Source organism: Zophobas morio, unplaced genomic scaffold (assembly GCF_036711695.1).
Source record: "Zophobas morio isolate AGI-343-1 ecotype UQ-CSIRO unplaced genomic scaffold, CSIRO_AGI_Zmor_V1 ptg000024l, whole genome shotgun sequence".
NCBI classification, from domain to species: Eukaryota; Metazoa; Arthropoda; class Insecta; order Coleoptera; family Tenebrionidae; genus Zophobas; species Zophobas morio.
The window spans coordinates 6,812,264-6,832,242 of record NW_026972129.1 but is presented as its reverse complement, the minus strand read 5'-3'; the positions used below and the strand labels follow the sequence as shown (position 1 = coordinate 6,832,242).

Below are 19,979 nucleotides of genomic sequence, written 5' to 3'. Positions count from 1 at the left end.
CCGTCATCTTATAGATATAATTATTTTCTGCAAAAAGGCGTCCGGTTGCATTCAAAAATTTTAGAAAGTGTTCTTAAGTGGGTCATTGATGCCCCATTAACACTATTTTTATTATTATTCTTTTTTTAAACTTCACACGCACATAAAATAGTTCTCAATATTGCAGACTCCTAAAACGATGTAAAATAATCGAAATAATATAATGTTAATCAAATAAATCTTAATATGTGTTAAATAAAGTGGAAATGTTAAAAAATCGCTCATCCAGAAAACGATAACTTAACTTGCATCAATCCTTAACGAGTTTTGTTTAAAATTTTGCTAATTCGTTACGCCATGCATTAACGTAGTTCAAGTCTATCAAAATATTTCTTATAATAAGAATTCAAAGTCTCTTCTATAATAATTCTTGCAAGTACCTACGAAGATAATGAAATTTTCTGCGGAAACAAAATCTCCCTTCACACTTAATTTAAAATACGCTTCATACTGGGTATACACCCTATTTTATATTCTGATTGAATTATTTCACGTCTGTTGAGCTGGCGACCGCATTTTAAACTTACTCACTATGTAAATCATGGCGTACACATTCAAATTAAATATAACTAACCGAAAACGTCCAGTTTGTATGTACCTTGTAATTTTGTTGTGTTGTTAAAAAATATACGGACTTACACAAAGTTTTATACTGCCAAAAAGTAAATATATTTGTACTTAATCGCATTTGTAAAAATTACCTTTTGTGGTTTCTTTATTATCAAATAGAACAACAAAAACTTCCTGTTGTGGAGACCGCATGCATTCTTATCGGTCTTATTAGGTTGTTATATCCGTATCTAAAACCAGTATTTAGTTCTTCACTATAATTTGTGCAAATACGTCATTCCTCGACCAGATGTAAATTACAATAAAATTAAAATGAGACCAGACAGTGAAATGTCTACAAAACATGTTCACAATGATGAAAACGATAATCTCAGTCAACGTAATGAAGGTAGCCTAAACCTATTAATTACTGGTAACATTTTCACACGCATATTTACTTGAGATATACGTTAACTGGCGTAACTAGACTATAATATTAGTACAGAGCAAAACAAGCATTTGGGAAATCTAATTGCATACACGTGTTTCAGAAACATCAATAGCCATCGAACTTGACATCGAAAGGAAGGAAATGAACAATTTAACATTCACGGAAAACAAAAAAGGTAAGTTCAGCAGGCCATTTTACTACTAATAATAGGTATTTTTTCGTTACGAGTTCAGTCACGTGAAGCAAAGACCCTGCATGCATAACTTAGATATGGGTTTTACAAAACATCAATTTTCAATCAAGTAAAAGACTTGTTGCGTAAAAATACAATTTAAATTTTAGTATTTTCTAAAAATGCTTGAATTGAATTGCGAAGTAATCCTTTTACTCGCCTTGCTATAGGAGTAGCCAAGTTATGAATAGCTTCTATGATAATATAATTCGAAAAAATAAGAGAAACAACACAAAAAATACGACCATTCTTCTTTAAACGTTCTCCGATTCATCATTTTTGCTATTGTCACAGATCTGTTAAATTCATAGTTCCATAATTATTTCACATTTTCATTTGTGTTAGTGTTTCCACCAAATACGGAAATCAAACTAACTACTAACATACTCGCAAAATTGAAAAAATTTCGGTAGACTCTTTTTGTAGCCTAGTATCAGCTTGCGAAATCAAAATTTGTATATATTGCATTATATATGCAGTGTATGCAAAATGTTAGTCGAAGATGGCATACTAAATCATACAAGAGGGCGAAAGTTACTCTCAGTATTTATTGAGGAATCCACGTGTTTCAATTTATTTAGAAGTAGTTCCGGCCATAAAATCAGATCATGTACAATTAAAACTTGAAACTATTCAATGTTCAAAACTAGATTAGCGCATGTTGTTCGAAATATCAAAATTATTTCAAAACAAAGTTCCATGTTGACCTCAGGCGCACTAAAGCATACAATTACTGACTGCAGTTCGACGTTAAAACATAACCTGAAGGACAATTGTTTTACAAGACTTACAAATGTGTCATATGTGCAAATCAAAATAACTTATGTACTTATCATTTGCATGAATTTTAAATTTGCGAGTTTTGTGGCAACCTCTATAAACTAAAATCCAATGGCGTAAATCACACACCAGAGGGGTGTAGTCCGCATAAGTGCGGGCAACATAAAATATAGAGTCGATACTACACCGGAAAAAATTACTCTCAAAAACCATGCTTAACTTCGTGTGTTTTTGCTTATACTTCGAAAGAATTCGATATTGGGCACCTTCAGAAAATGAAATTTGATTGATTTTGTCTCCTTAAAACAGAGAGCACTGATTAATTAATTAAGCTACAATGAACGAATTGGCTCCGAATGTTATTTTGGGTGAGGTGTTATTATTACGATCATTGTTATTATAATTATTTTATTCCTTTGAAATATACACGGGTGCGACATTACTGTATTCTTAAATTTTCGAGAAAATTGTGAACCATTCTTGACTTGATTAAAAAAAAGATCGAAACGTTGGGGTATCAAACTTTCGTCTACAAAGCAAACCTTCCCAGCACATAACCGTTAGGTAGGTTTGCATGGCTACGGATTATGTTACTGAAGACGTAGAAGGTTTAAACAAAAGCAATAATAATAATAATAAACAAAAACAGGGTGGCACAAATGTAAGAGTATACTATTTTATGTAATTTATGTGTATGTCCCGTTCCCCTGTAATTGGGCCTCGGTGCCTGTTGGGGGACGTAATTGAATAATAATAATAATATTAATAATAATAATAATAATAATGACTGAACAATTTTCCGGTGATATCGGTATGTCCTTTGGTATTGAGAAATGTAAGACCCAAGCAATCAGAAAAGGCGTGTTTCACCAAGTACCACATATAACACAGAATAAGGAAATAATTGAAGCCCAAGAACGAAACGATACATACAAATATCTGGGTTTCTGTCAATCCTCCCACATAAATCATACCAAAACGAAAACACAGTTGAAAGATCAATACGTAGCGAGATTAAAATTAATATTGAAGACACAGTTAAATGGAAAAAATTTAATGAAAGCAGTAAATACATTCTGCGTTCCACTGCTAACATATTCTTTTGGAGTCATTAAATGGTCCAAAACTGATCTTGAAAATTTAAACATCGCAACAAGGAAAATCTTCACACAGTATAGAAGGCATCACCCAAAATCGTCGATTGAAAGATTCTCATTACCAAGACAGAATGGAGGAAGGGGTTTCCAGAACTTAGAAAACTTATATCAGAGACAAATCTCAGATTTGAAGAAGTATTTCTTGAAACGAGCGGAAAGAAATGAAATGTTTCGCACCATCACAAGAGCAGATTTGAACCACACACCCTTAAATCTGTCGAACACCGAAGAAATCCACACCCCCCAAACAATAGATAAAATAATAAGTGGGCTAAAACAAAAACAACTGCATGGAAAATTCTACAAAGACTTAGAAGAAAATCATGTCAATAAGAAGATGTCATTGATTTGGTTAAAAAAAATCAAGTTTGTATGCCGAAACAGAAGGATTTGTGTTTGCTATTCAAGACCAAGTAATCAATACCAAGAATTATAGAAAATACATCATCAAAGATCCGAACATAAAAAACGACTGCTGTCGCCTATGCAAAGCAAAACCTGAAACGATCCAGCACATAATCTCTTCTTGCAGCATCCTAGCACAAACTGATTACAAAGCTAGACACGACAACGCAGCCAAAATCATTCACAAAGAATTAGCAACACTTATGAACTTAATCGAAGATACGACACCATATTACACTTACATTCCGTCTCCATTCCTTGAAAATAACAAATACAAATTATACTGGGATCGCACAATACTTACAGACTTAAACATTACAGCTAACAGACCAGACATCATACTTATCAAAAAACACACGAACGAAGCCATTCTCATTGACATTGCTATTCCTAACACAAACAACATTATTCAAACATACGACACCAAGATTTCAAAATATCTACAATTATCGATAGAAATGAAATCCATGTTGAATCTTAAAAAAATTTCAATTCTACCCCTAGTTATCTCTAATGTAGGTGTAGTTCCAAATAGCTTAGTTGAGAATTTAAAGTCTTTGCATTTGAATGATTCAATAATTGTCAAAATTCAAAAAGCTGTTTTGTTAGGAACATGTCATATTGTTCGTAAGTTTCTTGAACAGTCTGATCATGTCAGTCAGATTAGATTAGCACCAGTAGGTCAGAGTAGTGTAGGTCACTTTTCATGTGATGCGCGGATAAATGGTCGGTAGTTACGCTGGACTTTTGGGGATGGGGTGAGATTAGAGAATAATAGCAGACTAATTTGTATGCTGTAATTCTAGAATCTCGAAAGTTGTTCTGTTAATCTAATCAATGCATATCATTACTTGGTCTTAGTACCCGTAATGATAGAAGTCTTGCCTGAATGCCGGTCATTTCCGGGTCAGTGGTGGGTCTTAATAATAATTTAAGGGTGTTTATTGTACAAAATTTTGAAGGAATGTCATCACGTTGTTGTTCGCAAATTCTAGTTAGCATTTTATCATCTCTATGATATTGCTCATATACAAAATTTAACAACAATTGGTTCAGGAGTTTCAGAGATTATCTGTCCAATAAAATTCCGAATAGACGGCAGGTAGACAGGCATACATACACACAAGTGGACAGACGGAAACGGGAGATCTATTTTTTTCATACTCTAAGAGCTATGAAACGTCGAGACAACATGAAAGTAGCTAGTCGTCCGATGGACTCCGTTACAATTCTTCCTTAATTTACGCTCGGCAAATAAAAATAATCGAAAGTAATGTAAAACAATTTGCTAAAAACTGAAAAAGTACATTTATAGTTGCTTAACCGTTATGAACAATTAATAGTGATCTTTTTGGAACCAAATTTTAAATATATTCATAGGCAGTAAGTAGCATTTAAAAATATGCTTATTTTGAAAATAAACCATAATAATGAATGTACTGTAAACATTGAAATACAATTTGGCTCTACCTCATTCGATTTGCCTGAAAGTCAACAATAACTTTCCTATATCTTTAATTAGTCATTTTTGGTGCAGCGGCGTCTGTTCAGGTCAATCATCAAATTTCGTGAGAGCTTATAACGAACGGTTGTCAAAATTATTAAATTTAGACCCACATTTTTGTTACCGTTTATTGACGAAGGGGGGTTCGAAAAAATTGATTCAACTTCATCATTACAAGATTTTTTCTTGTTGGCATTGGTATCTTCGAACATTAAATCGGTGGCATATGAAAGCAGCTTCTTTATTAATGAATTTAATCGCCTTCCAGTTAAAGCGGTTAAAGCTTTTTTACGAATTAACGCCCTGTTCGTGATACGCAACATACCATTCATTGGAATGGGGCGAATTTTGGTACAGTCTGTACAATGTAATTAATAATTATTATATTAATAAATAAATTTCTGCATGTTCTTACCATTATTCCATAAATTTGTTGTTTATCATTGATGCATGTTAAATAAAACCATATCCGTGTATTCCGCGAAATTAATCTGATCAATTCATTAGCGAGTCAATAGCGGAAGTAATTCAAAATGTTTTTGGAGATAATACACGCCAAAATAAATTTAATTTCAAATTAAACACACGTTCCGATAAAACCACAACAATGTTAAGCCCTGGTGCATTTTAATTCTAATTATACCGTTATCTGGGTTTGCAGCTTCAAACGTGTTATTTTACTATTTAACGTCGCTATTTAATTTATGCAAATTTGACGTTGTGGGTAATGGTACATTTTGTGATAAAACTAATAACCAATCTATGCGAGTGATAAAAAAGTTCCAGTTAGCCAGAAATTATTTCCAATTTTGTTCATTCTACAGGCGCACAAAATGTTCACATCAATAGAGTTTTGTTTTTCATCACGAATAAACTCGTTCACGTTGTACAATTTTTAATTTGTTGATGCTGGTTATAAAAAGTAAAGACGGCATTCGGCCTAATTTCATAAAAAACTGAAGTACAGAAAAATTAATTTTGTTATTTCTGGCTTCTATTTTCGATAACCGTCTACTCACACCAGTTTATTATGGTTCTCCTGGTCTCCTAATTCAGCATTTTCTGATTTTATTCCCTTTAAACTTTGACAATATAAACAGTCTTTCGTTCGAAACAGTAGGGTGGTTCTGCTTGCAAAACATCTTATTCCCGTAACGCTTTGCTAAATTAAAGGTCTGAAGGAGACACCGTTTTCAATGCAAAGGACTGGTGACACAGGAAGACAACGAAGTTCAGGTTGTAAGTTTAGCAGGGGAAGGACAAACCATTACTTAAACCTCACGCAACAACTTCAAAAATTTAAAGAAGTTATAAATTCAACCTTAATATGATCAAGAAATTAATAGCGGTTTTAATGACAATTTTCAGATAGAAAATAAATGTCGGAAATTATGTGAAATATTTAATTAAAAACGCCGAAAGACCAACACTATCATTCATACAATATGCAAAAGTTAAATTAGACATCCCTCAAAATCATTCTATTACAGTATTTCCTCGGCAAATTCACGACGTATTTATTTAGTTCTAGCAATCAACGGTGTTATTTAAAAGCCATTAATAATTGTATTAACGAAGATTTTTCTTTTGATATTGTTTTATGATTTCATTTACTGGTTTAGCAGACACACGACATACAAACTTAAACAACAGACGGACATTTTATAGCTATTAAGACAATAATGCCCGTTTGCACCAGTTTCCCTTAAATATTTCGCTTAACTAAGCCTCCCTTAAGATTAACTGTCCCTTAACTGACTGTTCTATTGCATCACTGATCGCTTAGTAGAGCGGAGTTTATGTTGAGTGTTAATATGGCAACAGCGTTTTATGAAATAAATTTCGCAATATCAGATAGGTCACAGTCAATCAGATTTGAAGTTTTAACCCTCAAAAATGAACAGGGATGAGAAAAAGCGAAAGAGGGCACCAAATTTTACGCAGGAAGAAAAGATTCACTGCCTGGATTTCATATCCAAGGCGAAACATATCATTGAATGCAAAAAAACAGATGGTGTCACATGAAGGCAAAAAGAGGAAGCGTGGGAGGATATTAGAGAAAAATTTAACTCCAGAGCCGTTAATGCCGTAAAACGAGACACGCAAAAATGCAGCTTGTGAAAAACCGCATATCAGGAAAACTAGCGGTGGTCCTGGTCCACATCATGGAAACAACAGCTGCAGGAGTGATGTGGTCCAGGACAAAACACTGGAAATTTTAAACAAGAAAAGCGTTTTTGGGTTAAAAAATCCGTACGACATGGACGCGGACGAAGATAGCATGGACCTCACTAGGTTGTCACCTGGTCTCAACGAGAATGTCTTGAGCGATAATAATTCATTATTTTTACCTGATACATCTTCTAGTTTTAATGATGACGTAGGTTTGAAAACGAATGTTGTAGCCCAAAATAAGAATTCAAATTTGTCTCAGAACTTGTTGCCTGGAACATCTTCTGGTCAGAACGATGACGTCAGTTTGAGAACGAATATTCCACTCCAGGAGGAGAATGTAAATTTGTTCTAGACATAATTTTAATATATAATTTCACTATTATTGTTTTGTTATATAGGCCAGAAATATAGACAACTGGGGTTCATTCAGTGCTCAAATATTGCAACAACCTGTAAATGAACATTTAAATATTACGCGGGGAAAAAATGATAAAAAGAGGGACTGGAAGACCAGACGTAGACCAAGTGTATTAAACAATACAATCGCGAATATTGCCCGCGCATATGAGGACATGGCTGGCACTCGCCAAACAATTTCTCAAATTCAAATGGAATTAATACAACAATTGGTGGTATTTGTCCTTCGTTTATTAGCTGCTCCAAAATATGTTCCTCCAACTCTTCAGGCAAAGGAGGTGGCTGTTCTTCACCCATGTTTATGGCAATATTGTGCAGTACGGTTGCGTCTACAATTATTTGCAATGTGGTGTCTACTTTTAAACGACAACCATAGGCCAAAACCGGAAATCATCGCTTTAAAACGCCAAAGCATCGTTGAATCACGTTTCTGGTACTTGTATGACTTTCGTTATACAACTGTTCCGCTTCCGTGATAGGGTTCAAAAGTGGAGTAAAAAGATAATTTTTAATCCCATAACCACTATCGCCTACAAAAAAATTATCCTTTACACACAATCTATAGCACCAGAAACGCGAGGGAACGACGCGATTTCAAAAAAAAATTGTTGACGCTTTTTCATAAAATGTTGGTCCGTTTCAAACTTTATAAACTCTCTACTGTGACGAGGAACTACTTCAGTTACCCTCTTCACGATCCTGCAAGCTGTAGATACATGAGTTCCTGAAAAATCTGCAATAGCTTGCAGATGGCCACCGGTAGAATAATAACGCAGACAAAGAAGTAACTGGTTCATTGGCAAAACCGCATTGTTTCTGCAAAGAATTTGTATATGCGGGGACGTTTTTTTATTCATAAGTAGACCACACCAAAATAAATACCAACATATCGTACGGGAACTCAATTTCTTCGTCAATCATCATAAAAACTTGCAAAACGCTTTGACGAGATAAACGGAACCGTTTTCGAAAACTTATTTCGTCCATTACGTCAAAGAAGTTTTGTCTTTGATAAACGGTACGAGGTATACCACGATTTAAAAAATCCAAAACTGCAAGGTGTTCGAGTTCTTCGTTACCATCAAACTCCATTTTTACAACCTGAACCTGTAAGAACTGACAAAAATGTTACAGATCGATAGATGTCAAACTGCAAGTTAAGCGTAAATAGTAATTTAGCGATGGTTTATCTTTCCCTTAACTATTATTTCATTAAGGGACCCTTAACTCTATTAAGCGATCTGGTGCAACGTACATAAAACTTAAGCGCAAAATTTAAACCGTTTAAAGTTTAAGGGAAACTGGTGCAAACGGGCATAAGTTGGTTACAGGTACTTTTTTAAGCGTCGTAGGTTTCAAAAGACGAAACGGATTTATTAGAGCTCGTCTTTTGTTTCAGCAAAAAACTCTTTTGATAAGGTATGCGTTATTGCTGGATTATTATTGTTGCGAACAAAAACACAGACAGCTGCACAAGTTTTATGTCAGCTCCTACTTTGTATGACCATGGCCGACTAATATAAAGATTAGTATGACGTCCGGAATTCCGTTGACAGTTTGATTCATCAGAGTTTTTCGTGAAATTTTCCCGCACAACTTTTTGCAGTACGTGCGAGCCTGGTACTGCTAGTGAAAATAATGACTCAATCAGAGCTTTAACTCGTAGAACAGATGAATTTGATCCGGAAATGGATTCTGATCTGACTAGCCATACACCTGAAAATTCTGTGAGTAATGTAAACTAAAGTAAATAAAAGTAAAAAACTTTCAAAAAGGTAAAAATAGTAAAAAAAAAGTTGCCCGCTGGAAGCCCTGCAACTGCAGAATTCTTACACCACATTTTGCTAGAAATTTTTTGAAAGCTAATAAGATACCGACACTGCCTTGGCCAGCCAGAAGTCAGAATCTGAACCCAATAGCGGCTATTTGCGGAATCATGACCAAAGAAATCAACAAGACTTTGTCAAACAATCGGGAAGAATGACACAAAGCATTTCAGATAAATGGAATGCAATCGCGAATCGCATTAGAATATGTACATAAGGTCCTGTTATCAGTATGAAGAACATTAGGAGTTTTAAATTTTTTAATTTTGAAGAGAAGTTTTCCTTTGTGAGTGAACAAAATCAATGAACATGTAAATATTTTAAATTCTATTTAATTTTCGAACGAATCTATATTTAATATTAACGACAGTGTGATAAAAAAACAAAATTGCAGAATTTGGTCTCGAGAAAAACCTTACATAATTCGGGAAACTCATACTCAATGGCCTGCTAAAGTAAACGGTTGGTTGTGGATGTGGGAAAATCAAGTAATAGGACCATTTTTTATTGTAGAGAGTCTTAACGAGCAAAAATATGTAGATATGTTAATTATGATGATTGGTCTAGTTGTCTTCCAACATGACGGAGCGCCTCTATATGGTGCAAGAGAAGAGGTTGAATTTTTAAATAATTAAGTTCCGAAAGTTGGATAGAACGGAAATGACCTTACAAGAGAAAAGACTTTTAAAAACTGGGGTTTTAAGTTTTAAAAATACGAGAGATAAAAATAAGATGATGGTTTAAAAATAATGAAAAAATGTAAGATACTTTAAATTGGAATGATATTTTGTTTTGTTTTTTTCAGTTAATAATATCTAATGGTCAACATTAATTTGTATTCATTATTGTTATCATTAAATTTTATTTATTGTTGTAACGGTGTAGTTATTACTAAAATAATGTACATTAAAAAGCATACTAACAATGAATTCCCTTATTTGAATGAGTTTAAAGGCGTCAGCGTTGTTTTTTTCAATCTTTCCGTGATTTTTAGATAACAAACTTCACAATGAGCTTGAAACCCAAGAGCAAATGCAAGAAAATGGGGAAGACGTCGTTGATACAAATATTCCTACAAAACAGGCTAACAGCTACGCCGCAAAGAAAACCGTAGCTCAAGGTAAGCATTAACAATATAAAGTTCAGCAGTAAATTCTCAAAGCGTTATAATAGCTTTTGTCTAATTAATAAATGAAAGGACTGAGTTGCAACAAATTACATTAAACAATCTGCTTTCAAGCCTTTACGCCCCTTTTTGTATATTTATAATTCCATTAACACCACTTTTCCGCACGTAGAAAATTATTAATGAAATCTTTTTTTCAGGAATGATGGATATAGCTCTGATAACAGCAAATGCCAACCAACTGCGCTACATAATTGAATTCAATCGCAACAGCTCAACCTATTATTTAAATTTGTGTTTAATTGTAATTTCTTTAGTTTTACAGGTGGGAGTGGGGGTGTCTTTAATATTTAAAGGTAAATACGACTTGAAAGGCGAATCGAAACATGCAAACGCAAAAAGAATAAATAATTACGTTGTAGTCGGTATATTCTTAGTTACAATAATAAATGTGTTCATAGCGAGTTTTACGATCACTGGAAATAGTAAATAATTTCAAATAAAAATCTGTACAATGAGTAAACAGCTTCATGAAATTATATTAATAGGTACCCTTGTTTTAACCAATTTTTGTAATATACCGAGGGTAGTCATAAAGTAATACACCAAATACAGTAAATTATCATATGATATATTAAGGGCCGGTTGCATAAACGCAAATCAAATTTAATCTCTGATTAAGAACAATTGTAACTATGATAATAACAATCGTTACTATAGAGTTAATCAGAGATTAAATTTGATTTGCGTTTATGCAACCGGCCCTAAAATTTTTACAAGCGCTATACAGCAAAGTTTCAACCAAAAAAATAAAGCTATCTACTTCTATAAAAAAAAACTGACAGCACAATACCGTCGTCGTAGTAACAAATGACGTAGTTTCACGACTGTAAATGAATTACTCTTTGGTGTCTTACGTTATAATATAAGTCCTCGATATACTGCTAAAAACTGTTTAATATTGGTACAATGTTATTTTTAAGAAGTGCATATAACATTTACTAAACGTGTACCGCCTAAGATCATAGGATTTTTTAATCCAAATGTTAAAGTGAAATTGGATCTATTAAACTGTCATTAGATAAAGTAACTATGTACGACCAATTCCAATATTTTTTTAATACGACAGATCAAAATATATCTTGTGTTGAACTATATACATATATAAAATTTCTCATTTTAATCTTTATTTTAAAAGTAACAGTGCCTTTGATTTTGAAAAAATAAACTTATTTATCTAAGAATCTATCAACTCGTTAATTTGCTTACAAAAAGTTTATATCGAGTGTCCGGAAAAGGCGGATCTTCTTCAATATGTTATGTTCGGGATTCAAAAAAAAAAAAATTATGAAAAATTCTTTATGACTTAGATTACAAAAAAACGCACTTTTATCAAAGTAAATTTGACAACACTACATCTACATAATGCGTGAATACTTCGGCTTACTTTCTGATGTAACGATTGGAACTGAATCCACCTTTTTTTATTTATTTTTTAGGAGAATATCCATAAGCAACCAGTAGTCATTAATTATTATTATTAATAAAAAAAGTTGTTATTTTTCACTAATAAATAAATCAATTAAAAATAGATATTTATTTTATTAGGAGTTTAAGTGATACTTTATGTGACGGAGTATGGACGATTAAACGCCGAGCGATAGCGAGGCGAATTAAGTCCATACGAGTCACATAAAGTCACTTAAACTCCGAATGAAATACAATATTTTATTTTCAAACGATTAATCTTCTTTTGAAACGTTTATTTCCTATCTTGTTGCTTCATTAAAAAAATAATCTGAAATTATTAAGTAGCCTTGTGTTGACTTACCATGGTTACTATGGTTGACAACACGGTTATGAAAATAATAAACAAGCCAAAAAAAAAATTTTTGGTTTATCTTTGCGTTTTTGAAGCTATTTAAAAATTATTATGAGCGACGAGAACGTGGAAATAGCCTCCACGCCACCAGACGTCGTAGCTGGAGCACAAACGGCGGTAGAAAGCCTTCTACCTACAAAATCAGCCTCCATATACGAAGCGTCATACGCAAGATTTTTAAAGTATTGTAAAGAAAGAAATATCAAGAAGTATTCAGAGAATGCAGTGTTGAGTTATTTTGTTGAACTCGCAAATGTTAAGAAAATGAAGAGTTCTTCATTATGGAGCCATTACTCAATGGTGAGATCCCTACTTCATATTAGAGAAAAAGTGGACATTTCAAAATATTTTAATCTTCGTGCTTTTCTGAAAAAGCATCAGCGGGAAAATTATCAAGCTAAGAAGTCGGCCGTTCTAACAAAGCATCAATTTCTTACCTTCTTAGCAAAAGCACCGGATGAAAAATATTTGGGAACTAAAGTAAGTGGATCAAAAAGTATTTTACCCATCTAAGAAAAAACATTTTTTTCAGATTGTGCTATTATTTGGAATTTCCGGAACTTGCAGATGTGACGAACTAGTAAAAATGAAAGTGCAAGATATTGAAGATCATGGTTCCATAATTTACGTCAAAATTCCTGATAGTAAAACATCTGCGAAAAATTTGATTGTCCAAACGACCTCAAACCCAACTTATGTAACCCATCGCTGCTCCGAAATGTCGTTGGGCCTATACCAGTTTTTGAAGATAATTTAAAGTGCCGGTAAAAGTGGATTTTTTCAAAATAGTACGTTATATAACTGCACTTTTAATTTTAATAAATAGTTTTTAGATTTGCCTGTACTTTAATGCATTGATTGTACATACTCAATGCTTGATGTAATTAAAGTTTAATTTGACAATAATAAATATATCCAACATTCATAATAAATTTATTCACTTCAGATTTTTGATTGTCATGTAATATTTTATTTATGCTCCGGCGGAGTATAAGTATTTTAGTTATACTCCGGCGGAGTATAAGTTTTATTTATACGCCGCTCAAAAACGCTGTCATAGAAATGAGACTTAAACCCCGGTAAGACCGTCATATAAGTGTCAGTTATATGACGTTTGAAAATAAAAACATTTAATAAGAAAATCATAAATTATAAACAAAAACAAAACCAACAAAAAGAAAAGTCCACGAAAGCATAACCAACTAAAAACTTCTAACGGTTAAAAGTTAATAGGGAAGTCATTTAGTTGTATTGAAGGGTAATATTGTTTCGGTTGTGATGGACATGGCAAAGGTTTTGTTCCTTTACAAAAAAAAAATCGAAAAGCATTTTTCATTGCTACAAGTTTTGGGAAATGTACTTGGACCTTAATTGCCATTTTGAAGTGAACGGGTTTTATTTCTTTGGTCTGTTGAGAGTCAAAATGTTTGGATTTGTTTGGATCTTCTCGGAAGATATTTGGAATGTTGAGAGTATGGTGGATTTCGACTCATAGGAAAGAGATCGAAGAGAGCATCAATTTGGTTTCGACGACTCTATACCAGTTAACTGCTTGCGCGATATTTTTTTCTACTCCCAAATGTATATTCATACTTTTCTAAATTGCATATTGAATGAAAATCTATGCAATCGCATCAACTGAAAGTATATGAATTCATATTTTCACAAGAATTGATATGTAATCAACCAACCAACCAACCAAAGTATTTGTAATTTTAACATAAGAAAGGCGAGGGCTAAATAAAGTAACTTAGAGTAAATTGACTTCTTTCAGATGTCGTATCTTGATTTAAAGGCAAAGTCTCGTATGGATTTATAATTATATTCCCTTCCTGATCAAGTAAGAATTAATATTCAGATACTACAATAAAGTCATTATATTAAAACCTCCTAATAATATTGGCTACATCTCACAACGCTTCTTTCCCGAATTTACCTTATCTCCGTAAAAAAAATATGATTCCGAGTCAAGTGACTTTATGTTAAACCTGTACAACGCCGGAAATTACGAAACCCTGTTACCCGAAAGATCAAATGGCAAATACGAGTATGAATTGGCCGACAAAAAATTCATGGATTGGTCACTTAAAAATAATGTAGAAACCTTCACCGAAAATCTTATCACCGCCTACATTAAGCACATTTCCACAGAAAACAAATCTTCAACACTCTGGGCAGTGTACTCTATGCTGCGAACAACACTGAATTTAAACCATAATATACATATATTTCAAAGTATGTAGGTACAAAAAAAAACAACTAGTGAGTTTTAATCTCTTAGGTTGGTATGACTGACATGCCTACTTGATTTAAAACAAAGGTCAAACGTTAATAAGATTGTGCATATTTCGAACAAACGCATCAGCAGGTATTTCTTAACACATAAAAAAACCGTACCCGTAAACGCACATCCACAAACCAATTAAATCACTGTAAGATTTTTGAAAAAAAAAAATCGAATTTGCATAACATTTTGAAAATGCAAAACTAAATGCTTTGAAATCTTGTACACTTTTTAAGGTTGTCTAAGCATACATACGCTTATCACCCCCAAAAAACTGATGACGTCATCTCAAAATCTGCCGAATAAATCATGTCTAAAAATATGCAAAATATTAGTGTCTACTTGTGGTTTACCAATGCATTCGTGTTTTTTACAATTATTATTCGTGTGATTAAAAAAAGATAATGAATGAGGCAATATATTTTATTCAAGAAATCAAAAACGGTTCACCCTCCAGAGTTTCGGTCTCATTTCTTCATAGCTCTTACCATTTTTCCACAAATTGATATGTGCCCTTGCTAAAATGTTAACGAACTCATCATAAAATTTTGGCGACGAACAACTCACTTAAAACATACTTTTACCTATACTTAAAGTCCACATATGTATATCTTTAATTTAACTTATAGGGATTATCATAAAAAGAAAAAAAACTTCTAAGAATTTGCTTTGTTCACCTATATTTCAGGAGCGACGGAAAATGTGTCTAAATATCTTTAGACCAATTTTTTTATGTTTATCAAGTAGAACATGTGTAAGTGCTTCGGCAGTCTTGAAAACAGTAAGCTCTGGCTTTACCATTTCTGGAGATAGTAATAGTGTTCTTTTTGCAACTGAGAAATATATCTGATCTGAGTCGCTCAGCTCAACACTCATTCTTCTCAGTTGTATGAATAAAAAGAACAATGTTCAAAGCAGCTCAAACATAACCCTACATTTCAAGTGACGTTTGAACTTTTGTTTACCATCAGCTGATCGTTTTAAGTTACAAAAAATTTTTAAAATTGAGCGGAACAGCAATGCATTAAAGACAGGTAAGTATGGATCACAAAAAGGTGTAATTCATAAAATTTATTTTCTCTCATCCTTATGATGGAAAGTTGATTTAAATTTCTTAATTTCAGTTCGTAATGAAAACCTTTGGGTCCCCTCCAATTCTATTACATACAATGAATGTTAACGTCAATCCGTCAAATTTTACCCCCTTTCCTTAACTGAATCAATTCTCAGATAACTGCCGACCCTTCGCTGGTAGTCCTTCATCGGTAAAGGGGGAGGTAAAAATCTCACTCCACTTCATGTGAGTCAAATCTAAAAGAACGCTACATTCTACTAAGACGCTTCGAACTGAGTCAAAATATCTGAGATTTTGTGCAAAAAAAAACACGCCTTGTGTTAGGTTTCTTTTTTTGTGTTTTTACTTCCCGAGCGTAAGCAAAGGAAGTATTGTAATCGAGTCCGTCGGCCGACTCTCTACTTTTACGTTTTCTCGATCTTTCATGACCCCTAGAAGACGAAGAAATAGGTCTCCCATTTTCGTCTGTCTGTCCGTCTGTCCGTCTGTCCGTCTGTCCGTCCGTCTGTCCGTCCGTCTGTCCGTCCGTCTGTCCGTCCGTCTGTCCGTCTGTCCGTCTGTCCGTCTGCCGTCCCAGATTTTTATTAGACAGATAATCTCCGAAAGTACTCGACCGATTGTTGTGAAATTTTGTAAATTACAATTTAATTTTTAATCTGCTAACCAGAATGCTTTGAAATGTTGCAGATGTTTTAAGGCTATAAAGAGCATCATAAATCTTTAGTCAAAAAATATTTGCTTATCCCCTCCAAAAACTTGATGACGTCAGCTCAAAAGTTTGTGGAATAAATCATATCTAAAATGTACAAAATATGATGAGTCTGTACTTGTGATCTATCACTCCATTCATATTTTTTGGATTTGCATATATAGGGTGACTCAAAAAAATTAATGAATGCGTAAATATATTTTATTGATTTAATCAGGAACTACAAAACCGAATGCTCTGAAATCTTGCAGATGTTTTAAGGTCATAAAGAGCATAATAAATGTTTAGTCAAAATATATTTGCTTATCCCCTCCAAAAACTTGATGACGTCAGCTCGAAAGTTTGCCGAATAAATCATATCTAAAATGTACAAAATATGATGAGCCTGTACTTGTCATTTATCACTCCATTCATATTTTTTGGATTTGCATATACAGAGTGACTCAAAAAAATTAATGAATGCGTAAATATATTTTATTGATTTAATCAGGAACTACAAAACGGAATGCTCTGACATCTTGCAGATGTTTTAAGGTTATAAAGAGCATAATAAATGTTTAGTCAAAATATATTTGCTTATCCCCTCCAAAAACTTGATGACATCAGCTCGAAAATTTGCCGAATAAATCATATCTAAAATGTACAAAATATGATCAGTCTGTACTTGTGATCTATCACTCCATTCATATTTTTTGGATTTGCATATACAGGGTGATTCAAGAAAATAAATGAAAGCGTAAATTTATTTTACTGATTTACTCAGGAACTACAAAACCGAATGCTTCGAAATCTTGAAGATATTTTAAAATTATCATAAGCATGGTCAATTTTTGATCAAAACGTATTTGGTCGTCCGCCCTAAAAAATTTATGACGTCACCACAAAATTTTGCTGAATAAATCCTATCTAAAATGTACAAAATATGGTGAGTCTCTTCTTGTGATTTATCATTCCATTCAAATTTTTTCGATTTGCATATACAGGGTGACTCAAAAAAATTAATGAATGCGTAAATTTATTTTATTGATTTAATCAGGAACTACAAAACCGAATGCTTTGAAATCTTGCAGATGTTTTAAGGTTATAAAGAGCATAATAAATTTTTAGTCAAAATATATTTGGTTATCTTCTACAAAAAACTGATGACGTCAGCTCAAAAGTTTGCCGAATAAATCGTATCTAAAATGTACAAAATATGATGAGTCTGTACTTGTGATTTATCATTCCATTCATATTTTTGGATTTGCATATGCAGGGTGACTCAAAAAAATTAATGAAGGCGTGAATTTATTTTATCGATTTAATCAGGAATTACAAAACCGAATGCTTTGAAATCTTGGGAATATTTTAAAGTTATTATAAGCATGGTAAACTTTTGTTCAAAATGTATTTGTTCATCCCTCCTAAAAAAATTGATGACGTCACCCTTAAATTTTGCTGAATAAATCCTATCTAAAATGCAAAAAATATGATGAGTTTGTACTTGTGATTTATCATTCCATTCATATTTTTTAGATTTTCTTAAGAGGTGGTTCAAAAAAATTAATGAAGTCAATTTATTTTATTGATTAAATTAAAGGCAACACTTATTATTAGTATTACACCCCAACCAACCCAATTTGGTAGACACAAAATTTGTTAAAGGAAAAACTCGGTTGAAACATAAGGGTAGCACGCTTATTTACATCGACTTTAACATTACAGACCTGCATTTGTTTTATGCGTTCACTTGGTTCCGCGAATGTGAAATAGACATGTTTATAATCAACCAATTGTGAATTTCACCGTCAAGAATTAAAATAAAACCCAATGTTTTATATAATAAGCGGAAGTCGAAGCAATAAAACCGATGGTCGTTTTGTTTACAGTTTCTCTGTTTGACTCTCACGTATGCTGTTACGCCTGTCATCTTAAATTAAGAATGTTTAAACATACACGATTTTCAGTTGCCTCTGATACGTATACGTGAGTAAATTGTTTCGTTATTTTATTGATTATTACAAATCAATATTCAAAACGACCCAATTCATTTTCCCGAAAATTTGAGAAAATAATAATTTTATTCTTAGTATTACACTACATCTATCCCAACTGATATACGTGTCCTTGCAAAAATGTTGATGACGTCATCGCAATTTTTTTTTAAGTTCCCACTACAAAAATGTAATGAGAAAAAAAACACAATAGGCATGCAGTCGTCAAGTTTCCGACAGCGAGGGAAGTACTGTCTAAACTCTTTAGACCAATTTTTTCCATTAATCATAAAATAACAACTGCAACGTTTCCTAATTAAGGTTATTATTATCATTAGATTAGTTCTAGATAAGATTCTTATTATAGTCGAATTTACTTAAATTTGTAAGGATAAATGCTATTCTTTTTAAAAAATACTTTATGTTAATTAATTGTAACAAACTGCGTCTGCAAGATAAACAAACTCTAATTCAAATTGTAATAAAAGAATTTTTTTTATAAAAAGTGGCGAATTTTGATTACATCACATTTAACTACTTTTCCGAATAGCATTTGACGGTACTAGTTTGTTATAGACACACTGTAGAAATACTTACTACTACTAATTAACACAAAATTTGTCGTTAAAAATTCGCTGAACTAAATTATATTTATTTTCAACAAATTCTACTTCTGTACGCCATAATGACAAAACTGATTAATAAAAGTCAACTGTCACTTAAAAGAGGTGATATTGACATAGTTTTGTTTCCAGTTTCAACTTTGTATTTTGACATCGATAAACTACAAAGTGCGTTAAAACTTATGAGAAATATAAACGTTAATGCAAAAATGTATCGCTCTAGTTTATTTGGGACTGTACGTGATCATTAATCGGATAATGTGTATGTGGTAAATGTAATGAATAAATCATTTGTTTTCTACTCTGCTTATTAAAGCTATTATACTTAATGTACTATGCGATCCACTTTAAATTAGCTATGTACAAATCAAGTAATGCATTTAGAAGAGAATTCGTGACGACACAAGTATATTTCAAAGCCAATCAGCGATTTAGTTGTACATTATGGGATAAAATTATTTTTGGAAAGTAGATATTGGGAAATAATATTTGTCTCACATACACTGAAATCTAGCGAGACCTTTATGCACACTAATTGAAATGAGGCCGTACGTAGGTGTCATTTGAAAGGCTAGTCGACTTTAGAATTCTATAACTGGAAGAAAAGACTTGTACTGACAAATAAAAACACTGTATGTATGTTTGTATGTATTTCACTAAAGCGCTGCCGGTGCAAAAGAGGGCTGAGATCCTTCCCCATGCGGGCTCTTGTCCTTGTCCATAAGGGTGGACCCGCAACATTCCGACTGATCTCTCTTCCTAATTAGGACGG

At 32.9% G+C, this 19,979-nt stretch overlaps 2 protein-coding genes across 2 annotated transcripts; both read left to right on the top strand.

The window, feature by feature from the left end:
• The first annotated feature begins 857 nt into the window (after nt 1-857).
• LOC135135108 (ninjurin-A-like) lies at nt 858-11,334 on the top strand. The gene is made up of 4 exons (XM_064064093.1): nt 858-997; nt 1,140-1,214; nt 10,530-10,655; nt 10,862-11,334. Exons 1-4 carry the CDS (start codon nt 922-924, stop codon nt 11,152-11,154), a joined length of 570 nt encoding a protein of 189 aa, XP_063920163.1. The 5' UTR covers nt 858-921; the 3' UTR covers nt 11,155-11,334.
• A 1,159-nt stretch (nt 11,335-12,493) lies between these two features.
• Nucleotides 12,494-13,342, top strand: LOC135135540 (uncharacterized). The gene is made up of 2 exons (XM_064064624.1): nt 12,494-13,023; nt 13,076-13,342. Exons 1-2 carry the CDS (start codon nt 12,595-12,597, stop codon nt 13,298-13,300), a joined length of 654 nt encoding a protein of 217 aa, XP_063920694.1. The 5' UTR covers nt 12,494-12,594; the 3' UTR covers nt 13,301-13,342.
• The last annotated feature ends 6,637 nt before the right edge of the window (nt 13,343-19,979 follow it).